The sequence below is a fragment of the Triturus cristatus genome, chromosome 8, assembly GCF_964204655.1.
Source record: "Triturus cristatus chromosome 8, aTriCri1.1, whole genome shotgun sequence".
NCBI classification, from domain to species: domain Eukaryota; kingdom Metazoa; phylum Chordata; class Amphibia; order Caudata; family Salamandridae; genus Triturus; species Triturus cristatus.
This window is the reverse complement of record NC_140591.1, coordinates 1,685,864,489-1,685,889,442: the sequence shown is the minus strand read 5'-3', so window position 1 is coordinate 1,685,889,442 and position 24,954 is coordinate 1,685,864,489. Positions and strand designations below refer to the sequence as shown.

General features: G+C 46.1%; 1 protein-coding gene across 1 annotated transcript in view; it reads right to left on the bottom strand.

Annotated features, from left to right (window-relative positions):
- LOC146808605 (TRPM8 channel-associated factor homolog) overlaps positions 1-24,954 on the bottom strand; it is a 234,221-nt gene that overhangs the window by 122,621 nt on the left and 86,646 nt on the right. Inside the window, exon 3 of the mRNA XM_085623623.1 lies at positions 8,980-9,956. Within this exon, the coding sequence (XP_085479749.1) occupies positions 8,980-9,956 (977 nt within the window). The remainder of the gene's footprint in view (positions 1-8,979; positions 9,957-24,954) is intronic.

The following is a 24,954-nucleotide window of genomic DNA, read 5'->3' as shown; positions in this document are numbered from 1 at the left end:
CCTTATGTACATAGTGAACTATTAGGGGAAGACAGAAAGTTTTTACTTGATACAGGGGCAAGCAGAACAACTATAAGACGCAGTGAAGTTCCAGGGGCACCCCTCTCAGGCTCACAAAATATTTCCCTTGGATTCTCAGGAAAACCTATAATAAATGACGTAACACAACCTCTTCCACTTACAGTCGGTCCATTGACACGAACTACAGATTTATTGCTTACTAAATCATGTCCAGAAAACTTGTTAGGTATAAAAACATTGAAAGCTCTAGGAGCCATAATATGTTGTTCTCCGGAAGGAGTACGACTATTTTTACGTGACTTTAAAGGTCACTACGTGTCCAGAGACATGGATCACCGACTGCAGAATTTACCTACACATTTATGGGCACAAGGCCCCACTGATGTTGGTTGCATGAACATTACCCCATATCGAGTCACACTGAAAACAGGAATAGTACTACCACGAATGCGACAATACAAGTTACCACCAGATGCTGTAGTGGCTTTACTGCAAATCATTGACGAGCTCATTGCACAAGGAGTGGTTGTCGAAACAGACTCCAATGTATGTAATTCCCCGATAATTCCGATTCTTAAAAGAACGGATCCAAAAGCACCACCAGTATATCGATTAGTTGTTGATCTGCGCGAATTAAATAAATGTATTGTACCACAATACCCTGTGGTTCCAGATATCTCTTCATTACTCACAGCTATTGACTCAGAAGCAACGTTTTTCACTGTAATTGATCTCAAGAATGCTTTCTTTAGTGTCCCAATCGATCCGGAAAGTCAATATCTGTTCGGTTTCAGTTTAAATGGACGAAGTTTTAAATTCACACTCGCACCTCAAGGATTTACAGAAAGCCCCAGCATCTATAGCCAAGCACTGAAACGAGAACTTGACAGTATCCACATGCCAGTTAACACTGCCTTGCTTCAATATGTCGATGATCTGCTGATCACCGCCCGAAGTGAACCTGAATGTGAGACAGCGTCACTGACGGTTTTGAAATTTCTGGCCGACAAGGGGCACAAGGTGTCCCCTTCTAAGCTGCAATTCTGTGTCCAGCGAGTTGTTTACCTTGGGCACTCGCTGTCCAAGGAGGGAAGGCAGCTTACACCCGACCGCATCCAGTTAATTGCTAACATGCCACCACCCAAGACACAAAAGGAGGTGCGGGCTTTTATAGGCCTCACTTCATACTGTAGGCAGTGGATCCCTCAATATGCATTTCTAGCAAAACCACTCATCCAGTTGACAACACAGGAGGCAGCCACATCGACTGTCCTCCCTTGGACTCAAGAACATACACATGCCTTTGAAAGCTTAAAGAAAGTTTTATGCCAAGCACCTGTCCTAGCAACACCATGTTACAGTAAACAGTTTACACTCTTTGTTACAGAACGCGAAGGTACTGCCTTGTCAGTACTCACTCAGGAACAAGCAGGATCACACAAACCATGTGCTTATTTCTCTAGTACATTAGATCCAGTAGCTCAGGCTCTTCCAGCGTGCCTGAAATCGGTGGCAGCAACAGCTTTAGCAATCAGACAAAGCGATGCCATAGTGTTAGGACACCAATTGACAGTACAAGTACCACACGCAGTAGAGGTTCTTTTGAACCGCACACAAACACAACACTTGACTATAGCGAGACTCACCGGTTACGAATTAACATTGTTTCAGCCACATATAGAAATCAGACGTTGTAATACGTTAAATCCTGCCACACTGTTACCAGTAGGCGGAACAGATCCATTGGCACATGATTGTGTCGAAGTCATTACTATCACGACGAAACCCAGACAAGACTTGACAGACATCCCTTTGTCAGATCCAGACTTGACATTATATGTAGATGGGTCATGTATGAGAACAAGTACAGGAGAGTTAGTGGCCGCTTACGCAGTCACAACAGACACTGAAGTCATTGAAACAAATTGTATTAACACTTTGTCAGCTCAAGCAGCAGAGCTCACCGCTCTGACACAAGCCTGTATTCAAGCCACAAATAAAAAAGTCAACATATACACAGATTCACGTTATGCATTCGGAGTCGTCCATGACTTCGGCGTACTGTGGCGAGAGAGAGGTTATTTAACTTCTCACGGTGCCCACATCCAACACGGACCCCTCATTCAAGCCCTATTAGACGCGATTCATCTACCTACTGCAATATCGATTATGAAATGCAAAGCCCACACAAAAGTTACCGATATTATTTCTCAGGGTAATGACCTAGCTGACAGAACAGCTAAACAGACTGCTCAGAATCAGACTCACACAACTGACATGACAAAGACAATAGTTCCGACACCAACTCATTGCATGACAGTTAAGGATCCCGCCCTTGATGTAATTGACATACAGACACATGCTACACCAGAAGAAATAAAGAAATGGACTGAATTAGGAGGGATCCAAACGGATCAAGGATGGATGACGAAGGAAAAATCTATATGGTTTCTTCCCGACTCAATGGTTCAAGTCATCATTAACACTATACATAGTCCAGCGCACCTAGGAGAAAAAGCTATGCTAGACAGCATTCAGCACATTTGGTTCAACAAACATTTACGAGCCGCAGCTAAACAAAAAGTTCGTACCTGTATGATATGTTGTCAGTTTAATCCAGGTAAAAGCATCCCCGTAGAGCAGGGTGGATTTCAAACTCCCGATCATGCTTTTGAAGTCCTCCAGATGGATTATATCCAGATGGAACGATGTCGAGGATTCAAATATGTTCTCGTAGTTGTCTGTGCTCTGTCCCGTTGGACAGAAGCATACCCGGTTTCAGATTACACTGCCCCGACTACTGCCAAACAGTTAGTTCGAGAATTCTTCCCACGGTACGGTTTACCACGTGTTGTCTACTCAGATAACGGTCAGCCGTTCTCATCCGAACTAATGAAATACGTTTCCCTTTTATTAGGCTACCAATGGAAATTCCACTGTGTCCGACATCCCGAGGCGGCAGGTCTCGTGGAACGTCATAATCAAACTCTGAAAATTAGATTGTCCAAAATATGTAGAGAAAAAGGAGTCGATTGGATAGTAGCCTTACCAGTTGCGCTCTTTTACATGAGAATGGTAGCACATTCTCGAACAGGGCTATCCCCGTATGAGGTGATCTTCGGTAGACCACCAAATATGTGGGGGACGCCTATACCTCGCAAAATCACTGATGTTGACTGTAATATGCTGACAGATTACCTGGCTTCCTTGATGTCTGCACTACAATCTTGTCGTTCACAGGTATCCGCAGCTTTTCCCGACAATACTGAGGTGAAGCCCCATGACGTGCTTCCTGGGGACCTGGTTCTGGTCAGGAATTTTGACCGGAAGACCCAACTGGATCCTAGGTGGAAGTCACCGAAGTTGGTTCTACTGACTACAAGGACAGCCGTGAAAATCGAGGGACGGAAAGGGTGGTTGCACTCGAGTCATATCAAGAAATTTTATGGACTACCATCCAGTGTGAATATTCAACCCTGTATTCCCTCACAGACAGACTCAAAGCTCCCCTTGGCTGAATTAACAAAACCAGAACTTTACAAACTAAAATTGAGGTCTAGTAAGTCAGACAATTTGATTGTTTAAGTCCTCTCCAAGGTGAATCGGTTGAATTTGTCTCTGACATGTATCCTCTAGACCGGAATAGAGAAAGAAATCATCAGATGCTGCTTAAGAAGCATGCGTATTGTAAATCATTTCGTAGTCACTGCACAGTAACATTATTAATTTTGTTTTTTCTAAGTCTTCTGATCATCATTGTCAGCATACTATTGCACATGTATTACCCTATTCTTAAGCGTGCTTACAATGTAACTGCAGAACATTCTTTTAGCGAATTACCTCCGCATGAGTTGTCCTATAGATTTGCGCTGCGCAACAATACATTCATTAGTATGTTACATCATTCCCATCAGACCAGCAATGCCACAAATTGTTGGATATGTGGCCGACTCCCTCCCTATCAGAACTATAAGGGAGTTTTGCCCCTCTTTCCCTATCCGTTCACACACAATGGCTCCTGTGGAGCATGGTTTAGTTTGATTAATTCCCTAGATTCAAATTCCGCAGTTTATCAAGACAACTGGGTATGGGGAAACCTGAACTTAGTTTTGCTTAAAGTCTGCTACCCTAACAAGGAGGGACTTCCCAGAAGAACAGGAACTGATCTAGAAAATGAAGTATATGGATTAGGTAATTTTACACTTAACCTTATGATCCTGAACGTCGAATCTGAAGCTACACCCATCTTGCCCGCCATGTCAGTATTCCCAGTAAAAGGGGAATTATGTATAAGAAAGAATGGTTCCATACACATGGGCCATAGTAAATGCACCACTGTAATAAAATTCAGTGATCAAGGCAAGTCTACATTTAGAGCTTCTCGCCATTCCTACTTTATATGTGGCCCGACCGCATATATACGTCTACCTTTAGATTGGGATGGTACCTGTTAAATAGCATTCCTTCTACCACCTGTTTTCCTAGCCCCTCCTGATTATCATAGAAATACCCATTTAGTACACAATAGACAGCAGAGAGATCTCCCAATTGTCGATTACACTGAAACAGCATGGGAAAAATACACAGATTTCAATAAAGGTTTCTTTCCCTATATAGGTACAGTCACTAATAGTAAGCTAATACGTAGATTAACCAGAACCCTTGAAGCAGTAGTGAACGAAACTATTTCCGCCTTAGGCAATTTAACAGAAGAGCAGTCTGCTATGCGGATTGTTGTGCTTCAAAATCGTCTTGTCCTTGACGTCATCCTGGCCGATAGGGGCGGAGCTTGTAGGGTCATCGGATCAAGTTGCTGCATTTTCATACCAGAAAATTCGCCGTCAGTATATAAAGCCATAACTCGCCTTCATAAGATTGTAAGCCAGATACACCAGAGTCCAGGCACCTGGACTTGGTCCGGTTGGTTCTGGGGTGTGTTGTCAGCCTGGGGATGGAGAATCCTATCCTTCCTAGGTATTGGCTTTCTCATACTATTCAGTTGCTGCTTATGTCTACAATGTGGGCCAGCGATTTGTGGTCTGTGTGCCACCTCGTGTATCCCACATCCAAGTTTTCGTTCGAGATCCCGGAAGAAGAAAGAAGAACAAATGATGCTATATGAACAGATCGATGGATTGATGAAGATCGATATCTCCTGAGGGTCCGTAGGGGACAAGGAGGGAATGAGGAAATCGGAATTTTGTGATCAGTTATGTCCCCTATCGTAGACCCCAACGGCTCCATGTGCATGCTATAAGTACATGTAAGTTCCCTCCTGCTCCAGTTTTGAAGACGCAAATATATGTGCGTCCACCGTCAACATGTCCTCTTTCAGATCCGCCATGAATGGGTCAGATATTCCTTTCCTAAGTATGAAAGGCCACCGACTTTATGTGGTTCACTTTCCACATTTTACAGATTCAGGCGAGTAGGCCCGAATCCTGTCATCAAGCCTTTTCCTGCCTTCTGCCTCTGAAAGCTCCAGTCTGAGCCTGCATCTGTATCCATGAACTTTGTCCTACTCCCTGCGCGGCTAACGGTGCCTGATCCAGCCCGTCGCCTGCCAAAAACTGTATTTCACCTTCAAGATTATCTCCTCCGCTCCTCATCCGATGCATTCCTGTCTAGCAGTTTAGGTAAACATTCCTCCAGCTACCGTGCAAAGGGCCAGGCCTCGCTGTCCTCATGCAAGTAATTCATAGCCCCGTTACCATGGAATATTCCTACCCCCTCGCATCTAGTGTAGACACTTAGACGCTTGTACACGCACTAACAGTCAGTATAGAATAGATTCTATCCTAGAGACCTCTCCTTTTGGATAACACAGTTCTTTAAACATAGGATATTAGATATGATTTGGGATTAGGTTGACATGACCCCCAGACTTCTGTCTCCACATGTAGAGCTAAATGTCAAGTCCCCTTCACCCTCTAGTTGCACGTCAATCACACGTCATGCGGCTGCGCGCGCATCTCTGCCAACTATTTCTGCTGACATTGCAGGATTCTCTTATGGATCCACCCACTTGTGACATCATGTATGATGACGTTTATTAAATCACGCCCATACACCGCCTCTATTAGTTACGTATGCACCTTTTATCTATACTATCAGCTGTTACGCCTCTTGCATCTGTTTCACTGTAATGTATTTTCTATAAAATCGCCTATCTGTCAATAATGTATGCCCTTCCTTCCTGAACTTTCGTGGTGATGGAATAGAATGCCTACAATTCGAATTGTATTCCTTTGTATAGGAATAAAGCCTTTTAAAACCTCTAATACCACGGATTCTGCCTCTTATATTTACTGAGTTATTCTTAATAGACTTTACCGCATAAAAAATAGTACCGGTAACGAAATATTTACCACAGCATGTTTACCTGCGGATGCTAACTTAGCCTAACCAAAGTGTCCATCTCTAAGCCTCAGATGCACTTCTTCTGGCACTTGTGACATATAGATTTCAAAAACAGCTGACACAGCCAAAATCCTTAACATATTTATTACTTGAGAAGACAATCCTGTAATTCACCTGAGCTAGATACCTGCATGTCCTCTTAGTGGGAAATGTGTCATGTGATTGATACTCAAACTGTATGTAGATGGGTATGTACATCACAAAACCTGCCACCATTTCTGATGCCCGGGGAATCCGCATGCTGGTGATCTCTGTCATTTACAGACTTTTGTTTTTTGTAAACAGTAGTGACTATCTGTGGATGACTGTGTTGTGACTTGCCGGGAATGTTTGTGTACATCACCAGGATGTGAGCTGTATTGCTGTTGTGGTTCCAGTTTTTACTAGAAGTGTAAATGTCCCAGAGCTGAAAACAATGCTGGCTAACATGCTACCTAGACAGTTTCTTCTCCGATATCATGTGTGTCAATTTTAGCTCGGTCCCTGCTGCTAAGTTTAGGGCTTCCTGTCATGTGCTGAGATCTCCTGTCCAATATCTCCTGGGCAAACACAGCCAAGTGTAGCTTTCACTATTGTGACTAAATTTTAGGCCTGGGAGAAATGATAACTACACAGAGTAATTGGAGTAATTTCAGTAATTATGCATTACTGTTGTGATGTAAAGTTAACAAAAGTACACAATTACGACGGCTTCAGTAATTAAGAGTAATTTGGGTCAAAATCCTACTGCGGGAGCTAAAAGACAAGAACAAAATGCGTAATTACGTGTTACTCTTGTGATACAAAATTAACAAAATTATGCGACTATGCCAGCTTCGGTAATTAGGCGTAATTTGGCTCAAAAATCCTACTGCGGGAGCAAGGAAACAACAAGAAATGTGTAATTACGCGTTTCTCTTGTGATGCGAAGTTAACAAAATTATGCGACTATGCCAGCTTCAGTAATTAAGAGTAATCTGGGTCAAAAATCCCAATGTGGGAGCAAAGGAACAACAACAAATGCGTAATACCGCTTTACTCTTTTGATTTGAAGTTAACGACATAATGCGACTATGCCAGCTTCAGTAATTAAGAGTAATCTGGGTCAAAAATCCCACTGAGGGAGCAAAGGAACAACAACAAATGCGTAATTAAGCGTTACTCTTAAGATGCAAAGTTAACAAAATGATGCAACTATGCCAGCTTCAGCAATTAGGAGTAATTTGGGTCAAAAATCCTACTGCAGGAGCAAAGGAACAACAACAAATGCGTAATTACTCGTTACTCTTGTGATGCGAAGTTAACGAAATTATGCGACTATGCCAGCTTCAGTAATTAGGAGTAATTTGGGTAAAAAATCCTACTGTGGGGGTAAAGGAACAACAACAAATGCGTAATTACGCGTTACTCTTGTGATGCAAACTTAACTAAATTATGCGACTCTCCCAGCTTCAGTAAATAGGAGTAATTTGGGTCGAAAATCCTACTGAGTAGCAAAGGAACAACAAAAAATCCGTAATTATGCATTACTCTTGTAATGCGAAGTTAACAAAATTATGCGACTATTCCAGCTTCAGTAATAAAGAGTAATTTGGGTCAAAAATCCCACTGTGGGAGCAAAGGAACAAATGCGCAATTACGCGTTACTCTTGTGATGCAAAGTTAACATAATTATGCGACTCTCCCAGCTTCAGTAATTAAGAGTAATTTGGGTCAAAAATCCTACTGCGGGAGCAAAGGAACAACAACAAATGCATAATTACATGTTACTCTTTTCATTTGAAGTTAACAAAATTATGTGACTATGCCAGTTTCAGTAATTAATTAAGAGTAATTTGGGTCAAAAATCCAACTGCGGGATAAAGGAACAACACCACATGCGTAATTACCTGTTACTCTTGCGATGCAAACTTAACAAAATTATGCGAGTATCCCAGCTTCAGTAATTAAGAGTAATTTGGGTCAAAAATCCTACTGCGCGAGCAAAGGAACAACAACAAATGCTTAATTATGCATTACTCTTGTGATGTGAAGTTAACAAAATTACACAACTACACCAGATTTAGCAAATAAGAGTAATTTGGGGACAAAATCCTACTGCAGGAGCAAAGGAACAACCAACTAAGAGAGAGCCAACAGCTGCTGGCTACTGCTGTTTGTGTCCAGTAGCATTTAGTTCTCTTTTCATAGCACAGAATACATATTTGTGCTACATGCTGGATTATGCTTCTCAAACAATTTAGCATAATTACGAGCAAGTATGCAGTAATTATGAGTAATTACGCTAGAGAGAATTACGCCTGTTACGCCACCCCTGCTGCATTTCTGAGACCATATTGTAATAATCATTGTCCAGAAGCATGAGAACCTCCAAAGAGCCAGAGCACCCACAGCCTGAATAAAAACAGTATGTGCATGAAAAATAAATATTTGCATAAAATAATAAAAATCTCCAGTGTCGGGTGTGATTGCCTATTTCCCTATGAATTTTCAGTCAAAACCAACCTCCTAAAAAGTGAACAATTTCTATACAAACAATATATCTGGATTTAGCCCTACCTTTATTGTTGGCATCTATGGACACGGTCAAATCAGATGCCTCGGACAAATCAGGTTGTTGGAAGATCTCAGGCAGCTCAGGGCAATGCTCATAGAGAACTGTCGCCAACTCAATCAGTAGGTATTTGTTGGAGTGGTTTTGAATCGGCTTTCCTTTGCTCAATTTTGGAATCCCAGTGCGGCACAGCAGATCCGTCAACGTTTGGTGAATAGAGTGGACCGCTGCAGAGCCTTCTTCTGAGAGCTTCATCATTTCAGCACAGTCGTGCCTAAGTTTTTTGATCCGAGATGCTGGTGATGGCTTTGCATCCCGCTTTCCCCTGCTCTCTTGCAGGAAGTTGGAAAGAGCTCTGCGGAAGTGGTACACCTTCGGTGCATCTTCAGGATTCATTGCTTTGTAAGGTTTAGCCGACAGACTCTGGCCCAGGATCGAGATTCCGAATGTATTCAGTATTTTATTGCCAGGATATTCTGCTATAGCATGTTGGTGTGGATGCTTGCAGGCCCACCACCAGGCCTGGCCTGCAATGAGCAAGCCCCCTCCTTCAGCCACAAACTCTTGGATTTTCTGTGCCTCACTATCACTGTACGACATGCAGCAGTAGACGCTAAGACTTGGGATCAGGTCAGAATATTCACTTGCCACATTGCTCGCACTGAGAAGCTCATGGAGTCCCTTCAGACCCTTCACCATGCCAATCTTCCCTTTTCTCCCTGCATCCAGCCAAGAGACTGCATTGAGGAGGAAGGTCTTCATACACGCTGTGTTTAGTTGGTTCTCATGTGTTGCCACAACAACCCTCCCTTTACCATAGCGTGCCGCAGCCAAAAATGACTGATGAGAATCATCAAGTCCAACAGGGAAGGCCAGTATCCCATGGACCAAGAGATGGGAGGATGTCCCTCCATTATTAATGTTCAGGTCTGAGACATCGGTTAGAAAATGCCTCATATCTTTGATGATGTCAATCCCATGTCTGAAAAACAAGAACACAATCATGTCAGCATGTGCCCTGTGGGAAACACAACACAATCATGACAGTCTTTGCATTGTGGGAAACTGCAAGACAACCATCTCAGTATGTGCACTGTGGGAAAAAAGAAACCATTAATTCCAGAGTGTGCACTGTGGGAAATAAAAACACACCCATCTCAGGATGTGCACTGTGGGAAACAACAATACAACCATCTCAGGATGTGCACTGTGGGAAACAGCAATACAACCATCTCAGTATGTGCACTGTGGGAAACAGCAATACAACCATCTCAGTATGTGCACTGTGGGAAACAGCAATACAACCATCTCAGTATGTGCACTGTGGTAAACAGCAATACAACCATCTCAGCATGTGCACTGTGGAAATTAACAACACAACCATCTCAGCATGTGTACTGTGGGAAACCCAAAACAGCCATTCCAGAGTGTACACTGCGGGAAACAACAACACAATCATCTCAGCATATGCTCTTTAGGAAACACCAGCACATTAATTTCAGAGTGTGCACTGTGGAAAATATCAACACAATCATTCCAGAGTGTGCTCTGTGGAAAACAAAACAGTCTTTACAGAGAGCACAATAAAGCAATCAGTGCATCGTGGATATTGTGTAAGGGATCAGCAAATCATCCCAGAGTTAACATAATTCTCAGAGCATTCACTAAAGGAAAAAACAACACAATCCTCCCAGAGGGTCCCCTGATGAAAGCAATAAGACAGTTGTCTCAGTGTGTGTGATCTGGACAACAACAAGTTCATTGAATCAGAGTCAAACAAAATCTCCTATGATTTGTATTAATTGTTGACAGCAACACAATTAAATCCAACTGGATACTTTGCAGAACAACTGAATTATTTTCTCTCTGTCCCTTCCATGCTGGTTTCCCAATCCCACTCCAGAGCAGAGAGACACACCTCACTTCTAGCTTGCAGGACAGGATCCTCCCCTTGACCTACTGCCAAAGTCAAAATCTCTGGCTTCATTTCAGGTCTTGCCAGAAGCGGCTTTAGCTGTCTGTTCCAGTTCAGTGTTTCTAATACTTTACCATACATTTACAGTGCATGTTGGTCCAGCCCCTTTCTCCTGATTGGATGGCATTGTTGTTCACTTTAGCTCTCTACTGCTCAACATTTTACTCAGCATCGCACAGCCAGCACAACCGGGTCTTCATTCATAAATCCATCTCAAACATTTCTTTTATCCACCACAGGACACTCCCTTATCTCACTCTTGCTTGCAGGTTCCTACTTTATACCTTTGTCATGGTTTTTCTGTCTTTCCCTTCCTCCTTTGTCCCCTCACGTGTATTTTTGTCTCTCTTAGGCTTGGGTCAAATGTAATGAGGAAAATCAAGTGCTGGCCGCCAAAAGTTAATGCCAGAAGGCCCCATCTTCAAGCATTGGTTCAATTGAATCCCTGATCCTTCCTCTGTCCAACTATTGTATTCTCAATGGCTCAGATCTATTGCTTTCTTGCCTTTGCCCTGCTTTACTCAACCGGGGCCAGATTTATCAATGGATTGCGTTGCCCCTGCGTCATCCAGGGTGTGAATAGCAGCCGAAGGCACTGTAAACTGCTAGAGAAAAGGATTTGTGTCTGATCTCAGGACTAGTGTTAGATTTGTATAACTCTTTCATTTTAGCAGTTAATAGCAGTGCGTGAAGCTATTTCTCCTCATTTCTTTGTCCCTAATTTCTGCTCACCCGCTTGCGAAGTTCTACGTGAAAGTGGCAGGTATTGGCTATGAATATTGCGATGCCTTCTTCAAGAACATCTAGGAATTTATTTACTGTTTTATAGAGCGCGAACGTGACCCGTTAGGATATCTGAGCGCTTTACAGGGATAACATGTTGTATACAAGTATTAATATAGTCAAAGTAAAAAATAGAAAAAAACATAAGTTGGAGTAGAAGGAAGTGAAACATTTGGGGAATAACAGGGTGTATACAATGTTCAGATCATAATGCAGAGAAATCCAGAAAATACATTTTTTGGGGTACAAGATCAGTACAAAATGGATAGCAGACAGTCAGTCCAAACTCTAGCGGCAACAAAAAGAAGCAAAGCCACTGTGCGGTGTGTGCAATGCATGATTTATGGGAGAAACATGCCCATTAGGAAGGTTTTGGCTTCCGTTTTAAATATTGACAGAGGGATATTTTCTGATGAAGACTTTCTAGATGGGCCCCAGCATTGGATGGTCATTCTAGATGGGCCCCAGCATTGGATGGTCATTCTAGATGGGCCCCAGCATTGGATGGTCATTCTAGATGGACCCCAGCATTAGATGGTCATTCTAGATGGGTCCCAGCATTGGATGGTCATTCTAGATGTGTCCCAGCATTAGATGGTCATTCCAGATGGGCGAACAAAGCGAACACAAGGAGATGATGGACGGGATTTTTTCTGATGAAGACATTCTAGATGGGCACTAGCATTGGATGATCATTCTAGATGGGCCCCGAAATTGGATGGTAATTCTAGATGGGCCCCAGCATTTTCCGGGCATTCTTGATGGGCCCCAGCATTGGATGGACATTCTAGATGGGCCCCAGCATTTTCCGGGCATTCTTGATGGGCCCCAGCATTGGATGGACATTCTAGATGGTCGTCAGCATGGGATGGTCATTCCGGATGGGCCCCAGCCTTGGATGGTCATTCCAGGTGGGCCCCAGCATTGGATGGTCATACTAGATGGACCCCAGCATTAGATGGTCATTCTAGATGGGTCCCAGCATTGGATGGTCATTCTAGATGTGTCCCAGCATTAGATGGTCATTCCAGATGGGCGAACAAAGCGAACACAAGGAGATGATGGACGGGATTTTTTCTGATGAAGACATTCTAGATGGGCACTAGCATTGGATGATCATTCTAGATGGGCCCCGACATTGGATGGTAATTCTAGATGGGCCCCAGCATTTTCCGGGCATTCTTGATGGGCCCCAGCATTGGATGGACATTCTAGATGGGCCCCAGCATTTTCCGGGCATTCTTGATGGGCCCCAGCATTGGATGGACATTCTAGATGGGCGTCAGCATGGGATGGTCATTCCGGATGGGCCCCAGCCTTGGATGGTCATTCCAGGTGGGCCCCAGCATTGGATGGTCATACTAGATGTGTCCCAGCATTGGATGGTCACTCCAGATGGGCGAACAAAGCAAACACAAGGAGATGATGGACGGAGCGCTGAAACTTTTCATACACTCACCCACAGTCACAGATAGACCCCAGCATTGGATGGTCTTTCTAGATGGCCCCAGCATTTGATGGTCATTCCACATGGGCTACAGCATTGGATGGACATTCTAGATGGTCCTAGCATTTGATGTCATTCTAGATGGGCCCCAGGATTTGATGGCCATTCTAGATGCGCCCCAGCATTGGATGGTCATTCTAGTTGTGTCCCATCATCGGATCATCATTCTAGATGGTCCCCAGCATTGAATGGTCATTCTAGATTGCCCCATTGCTTGTTTATTCTAGATGGACCCCAGCATTGGATGGTCATTTTAGCTGGGCCCCTTCCTTGGATGGTCATTCTAGATGGGCCCCAGCATTGGATGGTCATTCCAGATGAGCTCCATTATTTGATGATCATTCTAGGTGGCCCCCTGCATTTAATGGTTATTCTATATGGGTCCTAGCATTTGATGGCCATTCTAGATGGGCCTCAGCATTGGATGGTCATTCTAGATGGGCTCCAGCATTGGATGGTCATTCTAGATGGGCTATACTATAGTGTCGAAGGATAGAATAGAGGGGCATGGGGTGGGAGGAGTAGCCATTATATTATGGGACAGCTTTCAATCTAGCTCTTAAACATAGACACCCGCAAGGGAGCAGAAAGTCTACGTTTTTGTTTTAAAATAAGTGCTCCGGAATCCTTTGCCAGCTGCCTTCTCTACTATCACCCTCAAGCACCAGCTTCTTGTCTACAGTAAAAGAGGCACTTACACCTATGATAGGCTGCTACTTGAATTTTACCATGTTAGTAATCTTCAATCTTCATTTTGATGACATATAATTCCATGGCGAAACTCCCGTCATGGTGTCCTAAAAATACTAGGATTATTTCAACAAATAAGTGCTCCATCTCATCTATGGGGCCACACTCTTGATGGGATTTGTACCAACCATCTCAGCCTGACATCTGGTACAGCCACCACTCTATCTTGGAAGGAGCACTCTCTAGCCCCGTTCAATATGACCATCATGTCTCTTCCCCCCATCGTAAAACAGACCCCTCATCCTTTCCTCATCGGAAATGGGAAGCAATTAAATCAAATTTGACACTGATTCCTCATTAGTCTGGCGCTGCCCCTATCTTTAATCAGTGCTTCCTTCAATGGGTTAGATCTTGCACCTCCTATTCATGCCTGAAACAGTCGGCTGAAACACTCCCAGCGGTGGTTTTCACCGGCATTACTTTGTCAGGTGCTCCGCAAGACTTACCTTGATCTTGCGAAGCGATTCCGCAGAGACGACAAGAGCGCCCACCCCTGTACCCACCTGACCCTTGTGGACAGTAGACCCAGCAGGGAGGAGATGGACGCGGGGAAGGGAGCCAGAAAGAAAACACTGGGTTTCTGTGTAGTGTGTCTTGGGATCGACTAGAAAACAGTAAAAGATCCAGGTCAGTAAGGTTCCCACTCGTGATACAACCAGTACGTCACACACAGAATACCCTGGTCCCCTATTATGGAGACTCACCAATGCATGTCCGCTCCTCAGTGCCCAAAAGAAAGTGCTCCTGCACGTGATGTAGAAATGATAAAACACCCGGTACCTCTTGTGCGCACCTGCGTGACAAGGGTGCCGCAACCGAAAGTCTAAGCAGCCCTGGAATGGTGCTCCAGCGCTGACAACCAAAGGAGACTCAATTCACCATAAGCGCTCCTGCGCGGTTAACACAAAATCATCTGAAAGCGCTATTGCGCGGCAAAACCAAAATCATCTGAAAGCGCTATTGCGCGGTAACACCAAAATAATCAGAGCGCTATTGCGCGGCAAAACCAAAATCATCTGAAAGCGCTATTGCGTGGTAACACCAAAATCATCAGAGCGCTATTGCGCGGCAAAACCAAAATCATCTGAAAGCGCTATTGCGGGGTAACACCAAAATCATCAGAGCGCTATTGCGCGGCAAAACCAAAATCATCTGAAAGCGCTATTGCGCGGTAACACCAAAATCATCAGAGCGCTATTACGCGGCAAAACCAAAATGCGAGCCCCGCAATGCTCAGAGTCAGTACAGTACCTCCACTCGTCTTCTTCCGTAGCGGTGAAAGCCTCAGTATCGGCACAGCGAGAGTCCTTCTGCTGCATCCGACGCGTCTCGGCTCCTTAGAACTGCTCTTCTTGACTCGGGGACTCCCAGTGGAATTCGAAGCACGGATCCGGCGAGAAAACGCGCTCTAAAAGCGTTTCCCCCGGAAGTGCTTCCGTGCTCTTACGTCTGTGACAACGACTAGACCGGGACTCAACCTCTACCCGGAAGTGAGTCTCCCGGTCGGGTCTGTGTGCGCGTGAGCGGGGGGGGGGGGGCGGCAAGCGCCGTGAACCACGACATACCTGAACAGAAACGCTGCTGTAACCATCATGAACATAAATCAATCAATCAGGGTTTTTTATAGCGCAGCTACTCACCCATGAGGGTCTCAAGGCGCTAGAGGCGGGGGGCAGCTCCCTAGGGTACTGTGGTTATCTGAAGAGCCAGGTATTGAGGTCCTTCCTGAACTGGAGAAGTGTAGGGCTTTGCCTGAGGTGGAGGGGGAGGTCGTTCCAGGTCTTGGCTGCGAGGTAGGAGAAGGACTTTTCTCCTGTTCTGGTCTTGTAGATGCGTGGCATGGTGGCCAGAGAGAGGTCAGCTGATCGGACGTTTCCTTGGGAGTGTGGAAGGAGAGGCGGTTGTTTAGGTTTGCTGGTCCAATGTTGTGGAGGGCCTTGTATGCGTGCGTGAGGAGCTTGAAGGTTATTCTTCTTTCGATGGGGAGCCAGTGGAGGACGTGGAGCTGTTGGGTGATGTGGTCGCGGTGGGGGATGTCTAGGATCAGTCCGGCTGGAGCGTTCTGGACAGTCTGGAGCTTGCGAAGGAGTTTTTTGTTGATTCCGGCATAGAGGGTGTTGCAGTAGTCCAATCTGCTAGTGATGAGGGCAAGAGTGACCGTTTTTCTGGATTCGGAGGGGATCCATCTGAATGTTTTCCAGAGCATGCAGAGGGTGTTGAAGCAGGCAGAGGATACAAAGTTGATCTGGCAGTTCATAGTGAGTGATGAGTCCAGTATGATGGTGAGGCTTCGTGCATGGTCTGTCTGAGTGGGGGAGTTCCGAGGGAGAGGGGCCACCAGGTGTTGTCCTATGCTGAGGGGATGGAACAAGGATGAGGACTTCTGTTTTCTCGGAGTTGAGTTTCAGGCAGCTGTCCTTCATCCTGGTGGCTACTGTTTTCATATCTTCTTGGAAGTTGTGCCTGTTGATGATGGGTTCCTTGGTAAGGGAGAGGATGAGATGTGTGTCGTCAGTGTAGGAGACGATGTTGAGCCCGTGGTTTCTGACGATGGTTGCAAAGGGGGCCATGTAGATGTGGAAGAGGGTGGGGCTGAGGGAGCATCCCTGGGGTACTCCACATCTGGTCTTTGTTGGTTCTGAGAGGTAGGGTTGGAGACTCGCTGAGTTATGCCTGTGAGAAATTAGTGTATCCAGTCAAGGGCCTTACCTTGGATGCTGGTATTGGAGAGTCTGGTGGCTAGTGTGTGGTGGGGGGCAGTGTCAAAGGCAGCTGAGAGGTCCAGGAGGATGTGGGCAGCTTTTTGTCCAGGGTCAAGGAGGGGGCGGATGTCGTTGGTGGTGGCTGGTAGGGTGGTCTCGGTGCTTTAGTTGCTGTGGAATCCGGATTCAGATATGTCCAGAACGTTGTTGACTTCAATGAAGTTTGCTAGCTGGGTGTTGATGGCCTTTTTGATGACTTTGGATGCGAATGGAAGCAATGAGGTGGGCCTGAAATTCATGAGGTCTGTCAGGTCTGCGGAGGGTTTCTTCAGGAGGGGGTTGATTTTGGTGTGTTTCCAGTCAACGTGGAATGTGGCAGTCTCAAGGGAGCAGTTGATGGTCCAGCGTAGTTCAGGTGCGATGGCTGTGGCAGCTCTGTGGAGGATGTGGGGGTGACAGGAGACTGAGGGTGCTCCATAAAGGATGCTATTTATGGTCTTTAAGGTGTCTTCTGTCGTTAGCAGGCTCTAAGTGAGTAGGGTCTGTTGGGTGGCATTGCTGGGCATTGTGGCTGAAGTGATGCAGAGGTCCTGGTTGTCGAATTTGTCATAGAGCGTCTTAATCTTGAGGTGGAAAAAGGTCCTGTGTCTGTTGCAGAGGTCTTCAGAAGGAGGCACGTCTGTAGTTTCGCTACCGGGTTTGGCAAATTCCTGGATGATGGAGAAAAGTTTTTGGGAGTTGTGGGTTTTGGTGAGGATTCTGTTTTGGAGGAAGTTTTTCTCTGGGGAATTGATGAGTTGGTGGTGTGGTGTGCTGTGGTGGCTGTTCTGTAGGTAGTGCTTGTTTGTGGGCTTTTGCTGTTCCTCCATGTCTTTTTGAGTTGTTGGCAGGATTACTTGGATTCTTGGAGTGCAGGGGTGAACCAGCTTGCTTTCTTTATGTGTCGCCCTGTGGCTTTCTTTAGGGGAACAAGTTTGTCTGCGCAGTTATTTATCCAGCAGTGGAGGTTGCGTGCCATGGCGTTAGCGCCTGGCGTCGTTGGAGGTGGGTTGCTGGTGAGGGTGGCGGTGAGCTGTTCTTCGTGACTTTGTTCCAGCATCTGCAGGGGGCTGTGCATGTGCTTGTGTACGGTGGGTTTTCTGAAGGAGCAATGGATGCAGTGGTGGTCCGGCCAAAGAAGTTCTGTGGTATGGCTATAGGAGATGGGGTTTACTGTGTTTCCCGCCGTGTGCATGGGACGCTTATCCTACAGTACAAAAGATCTGTCCCATTTTAGGAATGCCCAGAAAATACATCATAAATTGAATAAAACAAAAAGAAACTGTATTTGACCACAAAAACTGAAGAGGACAATCAAAATGCTAAAACTATTTTTAATATATCAAAAAGTTTCTTGCAGCCGAAGTCTTTTTCAGGAGAGATTCCCTCATCTGAGATCCTTTGTAACCATATCTAAACCTTGTTCGAAGAAAAGATTCAGGCCATACAGCAAGGATTCTCTTCCGCCCCTATGACCGATCCATCAAAGGGCTCAGTTTTAATTAACCTAGATAATGGCACGACGGCCAGTCTAACCGTATTTAAAGTTATCTCCTTGGCACTATCACAGGAAACTAGTTGTCAATGAAAATCAAGCTCACCCCAAGACCCCTGCCCACCAGACATCATTTAAGCGGCCATTAACACGGTAAAGCCACTCATTAATCAAGTCCCTAATGCCTCTCTATTAAAAACACTTGAATTTGCCTCAGCCTGTTACTGGCGGTGGTGAGGACTCTGTAGACCAATCCTCTGGTAGACCCCACCACCTTGTCTGACCTTAGACCTATTTCTCTGCTGCCACTACTGACCAACATATTGGAAAACGTGTTTTTCAGCGCCCCATCACCTTCCTTGAAAACTCGATGTGCGCCAATCGGGCTTTAGGCCTAAACACACCACTGAAGCAGCCCTACTTGAGGTCTCAAAGAGCATTGAAATGACCCTGGATGCAGGGAGTGATGCAGTAATTGATGCAGCTGGACTTATCAGCAGCATTCAACACCATTTCACGTGATATCCTTCTCCAGAGAATCCAAGAAGTAGGGATCTCCCATAAAGCTTTATCCTGGCTTAGATCCTTCCTGCTCTTTTCAATATTTACTATGCTCATCCTATTTCTCTAATTGAATCTTATGGAATCAAAACCATTTCCTGTGTGGATGACACCCAGTTGATCCTCTCATTAGACAGACGGTCAACTGGTCCAGAACTTCATCTTCAAAAGTGTCTCTCAAATGACTTCATGAATGCAAAACAATCACCTTAAGTGCAACTCAGAGAAAACTGAAACTCTCCTCTTTGGAAAATCTAAGGGTCCGATTCACAGAACTAATTTAAGACAAAATCCTAAACTTACTACCATTTTGGTATTCACAGAAGGCACTTACTCATTTCGGTATTCACAGAAGGCACTTACTCATTTCGGTATTCACAGAAGTTAGGCGTCCTAACTTTAGGACTCCTAAATGCCTTGTGTGAATATCGAAAGCCTTAAAATTAGGATTTTTCTCAGTTTAGGAGTAGTAAAGTTAGGACTCCTGACTTTAGGACTCCTAAATGCCTTCTGTGAATACCGAAAGTCTTAAAATTAGGATTTTTGCCAGTTTAGTAGTAGTAAAGTTAGGACTCCTAACTTTAGGACTCCTAAATGCCTTCTGTGAATACCGAAAGTCTTAAAGAGGCGGGCCATAGGTTCAGCTCTTGTATGATGCAAGTTGATCATTGGATGAAAACTATTTGCTTAAAATTAAACTCTGGCAAAACAGAGGTGCTACTTTTTGGAAATGATAGATCTGTCTGGTCTCCTAGCTGGTGGCCCCAGAATATTGGACCCCTGCCTACGCCAGCTCAAAAAGGAGGAGACTTAGGAGTCATTTTTGAAGATAAGCTCCACTTCGATCATCAAGTAAAAGCTCTATCCTCTTCAGTATTTTATACTCTAAAACATATAAAGAAAATCATACCGTTTACCCCAGATGAACTTCAAAGACTGGTTGTCACCTCCCTTGTCCTGACCAAGCTGGACTATGGGAATGTGCTGTTTATTGGTATCCGCAAGAAGCCTCTACAGAAACTACAAACATTACAAAATGAGGCAGCAAGACTTCTTGCCGGAATTCCCAAACATAAGTCAGTGGCTCAAACTTTGATTAACCTACACAGGCTACCTATAGCAAAATGTCTAGAGGTTAAAACACTGTGCATAACTTTTAAGGCATTGCATAACTCTGGACCTAGCTATTTTCGTAGAAAGTTAGCATGGCACTCACCAAGCAGAAAGCTCAGATCCTCGGAAGCGAGGCCACTATCCACCCCTAGAGCAAAGCTCATGGCCTGGGGTGGCCGAACTTTCTTGCTCAAGGCAGCTACACTTTGGAACGCACTACCTCTACCCATTAAACGGTGTTCTGACTTCCTGACTTTTCGAAAGCAAGTTAATACCTGGCTGTTCTCTCATCGATAATTAGTAATTACCTCCGTCCAGGCCTCTCATCTCCTGTCTGCTTCAGCGCCAAGATGCACCCGAGCATTTGAGCACTATATAAACCCTATAATCAAATGAAATCAAATGAGGACTTCTATCTGTGACCAATACTGGGGGCAAGACCTGCTAGTCTTCTTGCTGGGTGAGCAGGTATCACCCACGGAAACCAAGACCCCATGCTCTGGAGCCTGGAGCACCAGTGCCCGCCTGCTCGCCAAGACCAGTGTGCCCTGTGAGGCAGAAGAGAGCGCTGCAGGGAGAAAGGTTCTTTTGGGATTCCAGCCGCGCGGGATCCCGGTGTGGGCTGTGAGGAGAAGAATGCTGCACCGATTGCATTGTTGCCCATGTGCAGATTTGAGTCAGCAACCCCCGTATGCCAGGAGGGTGCCCTGTGAATATAACCGTGAGCGGAGAGCTACACGGGGCAAGTGAAGCCACGTGGCACTTGTGGGGGCAGCCCCATATACCAGCAGGAGCTGCCATGAAAGATATTGCTGGATCAGAAGACCCAAAGCCTGCGCAGAGCCTGGCAGTAACCCTGCATGCAACATGGACCACAGTGTGGTGAGGCCCGGAGTCTTGCCCGGTGGATATGCGGCAACTCTGTGTTCTAGGGAGGGCTGCCAATGCTAAAGTGGTTGTGAGGATCAGGCCTTTGCCTGAGAAATCTGATCTGTGACCTGTGAGTCACCATGAAGCAACGAGGATTGAACCAGAACTGCCCCAATGGAACTGAGGAAGCTGCCGTGTGTGCCCTCGCTGGGACCCTGCAAGCCTCCTCGCTGCTGGGGCGGCTGAGCGGCCTTGGGGCCCTGGAAGACTCACTGCTGGGAGCTCTGCGCTGCCAAGGCATATTTGACTATTTCACAAAGTGTTGGAGTGGACTCTTGAGTTAAGACCTACTTATGACCATTCCCTGGTTACAGCCACCAGTGAATGGGGAATAACCCCTACCGCATTACAAAGAGCGGGTGGGTAAGGGTATGCTAGAGAAACACTAGAGCCCGGACTTCAAGGGGAAATGTGTAAATATTTATTTTTGTCGTAATTTTGCTTTGAATGTGTAGAATTAGAAACAAAATTCTTATTTTTACTATACAAATAAGTGTTTGACTGGACATTGATTTTATTGGCATTGCTGTGTGCTCTTTGAGTTATGAGTCGTGTACACTGACCTGTATTCTTACTTGTTCTCCAAGGGAGCCTTGGACTGCTCGAATGTAGCCACCCCTGAAAGTCAAGCGCAGATGGGGTACTTTGCACCGTTCATCAGTGTCCATAATATGTCAGGCCCCAGGACATCAGAAGTAAATCGCCTCAGCCCCCATGGTGGGGCCCAGTAACCCCTGTGCGCCCCAAGGCCCTCTGACAGGGGCTCTGACAACTGGTATCTGGTATTCTTCCTGGGTACGCAGCATACTTTGGGAGGATCTTATTGGAGGTTTGAGCCGGCTATAGGTCATACGAGAATGTCCTTCATGATTTTGTGGTAGTTCACATCTGGTAGTCATTACCTGGCTGAAAGTACACTGGGCGTGCCTTACCATCTGGAGTTTTACACCAGGAGCACACTTAAAAACTTTTCATATGCTTTTTCTTCTCAACCGTGATTTTGGTGGGGTCCTCTGCAGCTTGAGTCCAGAGCTGGCGTTAATGTCAGTGGGCAAGAGAAGGTCAGCGGTCGGGTGAGATCCTTGCCTCTCAACAGCAGTTCGAGGAGGCCTACAAAACCGTAAAGTACTGGAAGTGTATGAGCACCAGACTCAGCGCCGTAATCTGTTGTCTTTTAGTTTTAGGTTCACAAGTTACATTTCTGTTGAGAGAACCGGCACACTCCAGAGCCAGCCCAGGACCTGCGAGGCACCTCGTGGAGGCAAGGACTCGATCTCACAGGTACAGCAGCGGAGTCCAGGGCGATTCCTATAGTGACTGGTCAGGTGGGTACTTTGCAGGTGCTGGGCTTCTTTGGCTCTTGTGTCCCTGAACCGTGTTGTATTCTGCGAGACACGTTCTAGTGTCTCAACAGACACAGAGTTGTTAACCACTCCTTTGGGGGAGTGGGCACACATGCACCCCACACGCATACCTCACAGGTGTCACAAGTGACGTGACCCAGCCAATAAATGGTTCCGGGTGCACGTGCTCGTGGCCAGATGTACTACCCTACAACCTGGTGTGTGTCTCAGCCCCTTTAGCCATGTGGGCCCAGGGCCAAATCCAACATTGGCGACGAGCGGGTGGTCCCCGCGTCAACTATTTCAAGGGGGGATGCTCCATTAAAAAGGGGGGAGAGTATCCTAAACCCCAGGTATCCCCTCACCAATTGCCAGTGCGAAGGCCATGCCGCGAGGAGAGTGGATGACGACCGGTATCCCCTGAGGCTGAGCTTTAGGTTACTTGTAGCCCAGACCACAAGCACCAATTCCACTGAAGGTTGCCGGCCTACACTCCACGAGTGTTCCGTGAGCCGGACCTTTGTGTTTTCTCTCGAGGTCCCTTCGCGATCCCTGGTCAGTCGACCTGTGGGTCCCTGAGAAGGCAACTTTAACTTTCCTTGGGCTTCCCTGGTTGCTCCAGACGTGCCCTGACTCTCCATCACTTGGGGAGTCCCCCGGACCTTGCTGGTCCACACCGAAGCATCTTTACACTTCCTGCATGGGTTGCTGTTACCAAGGTTTGTTGTGGTCAATCCGAGCACCGACACCCCAGCACTCGACATCCTTCGTGGGACAGCTCGAATCCGGCTCCTGGTCATTGTCGACGTCTCCTGGTCCCCATGGCTGCAGAGTCAAGCTCCACCTCTTTGCACCTGAAGCACCGACATCGGTGGGCATTCGTCTATCGTGCCCCTGGTCACTGGCAAATGACCCAGACTCTGTCCTCTCTGCTTTCAGGTTCTTCACATCTTCGATCCAGGCTTGAATCACACCGGACACTTTTCTTCTTCACGGCAGCAGCACTTTGCAGCAGGTCGCCATTGAAAACAACGACGAGTCCCGACACCATTTGACACCTATGCACCCGGCTTCCCTGGCTGAGGTACCACAAGTACTCTTGTGCTCCTTTGGGTGTTGGCCCTAGAAACCCCTAAGGCTAAAGGGGTTTTCTCAAAGTCCTCTCCTAAGTGTCCTTAAACTTTAAAATTCCAACGGCGACTTTCCCCATAAAATCTAACGGAGCTCGCGGCTGTGTTCTCACACAGCACACGTCCCCCGTGGGTCCCCTGTGTCAATACCTTGGGTGGTTCTTTGGGGTCCCAGCTATTCTACGTCCTCTAGGCACTGTGTCTAGTCAAGTCGTGGTTCTTATACCACTTTCTTAATATATGGTTTGGTCTGTGATATTGTGTAACTTAGACTCTAATCTCATAAATAGATTTGTACTGAGTGTTTAGAAATAAATACATATATTTTATATATACCTTGTGTGGTTCTCCTTTCATTTGGTCATTCAAGAGGTTATAATCTGGTAAAACAAGCTGCTTTACATTCCTTCAAGACTTAGCCTGAAGGCTGCTCTCCATAGCTACCACTAGGATAGCTTTCAATAAAGGTTGTCTTTAAACCTATCATCAATAAGGGTCGTTTGGACTGGTGCAAGGTGCCCACTATAACCAGTGTTACCTAGAAGGGTAAACCCAAATAGCGTCACTGGGACCTGGGTGTAGAACATTACATGGAAACAGTGGTCCCAGTAAACAGATTTGTGCACGTAAAAAACTGATTCTATACATTTAGGCAAAAGATGAAAGAACCATAATATTCTTGATGTTGATGGGATTAAACAACACCGTACATCAAGAATAGTATGGTTCTTTCATCTTTTGCCTACCTGTATATAATTCGTTTTTTACGTGCAAAAATCTGTTTACTGGGACCACTGTTTCTATGTACTGCACTATAACTAGTGGACAGCATATACCAGGCCAACTTCTCACACAGTGCATGGCAGGGAGAGGACTCAGCCAGCAGCTGCCTGCAGCGTGCCTCCACCAGGAGAGGCAATCAAGGTAACGCTGCGTCTGTGTTGGCCCCTTTCACCCTTTGTGAGGCACTCTCACCCCACGGGTGATGCGGCGGCCTCAAAGGAGGCGCTCCGATAACTGGTTTCCCTGCCGGTGGCTGCCTGCTGCATTGGGGAGACAACCAAAGCAGCAGTGGCCGGTGAAGAGTGGTGGCTGCCGCGCCACCTAGCGCTGTTTGCAGTGCACCACACCCGGGACCCTCAATATTCTGACAAAATAAAACAATAAAGATTACCTCACCTCGCGAGGCCCGCAGCATCTGAAGAGCTGCCAGAGCCTGAACTGAGAGTTGGCCCCAGAGCCACCTAGTGACGAATCATTAAACTGAACACGGTGAAGCACACCAGAGAAGGCCAATTAGTAGGCACAAAAGGGAAGAGAGGTCTTTGAGCCTGAGGGTGAATGCCCAGGCTGCCTGTCCCCCGAGCAGGGCATGAAGAAAGTGGTATATGCAGTGCCACCCAGAGATCCACTGCTATACCGATGTACTGGCAGGTATTCTGAAGGGGTGATGACTGCAGCGTGCCCACTGCGTGTCTTCCCATGCAGCAGGAGGGCAGTGAGACTGTGTACCATTTTTCCCCAAACAGAGAGAATCAAGAAGCTCCACTAAAAGCACAAGGGCACTGGATGCTGCACACACCCACCCAGGGTGCCAAGAAGCCCAGAGCTGCCCCGGCCAAGAGAAGAATCAAGTGGCAAAGCAACGTCAA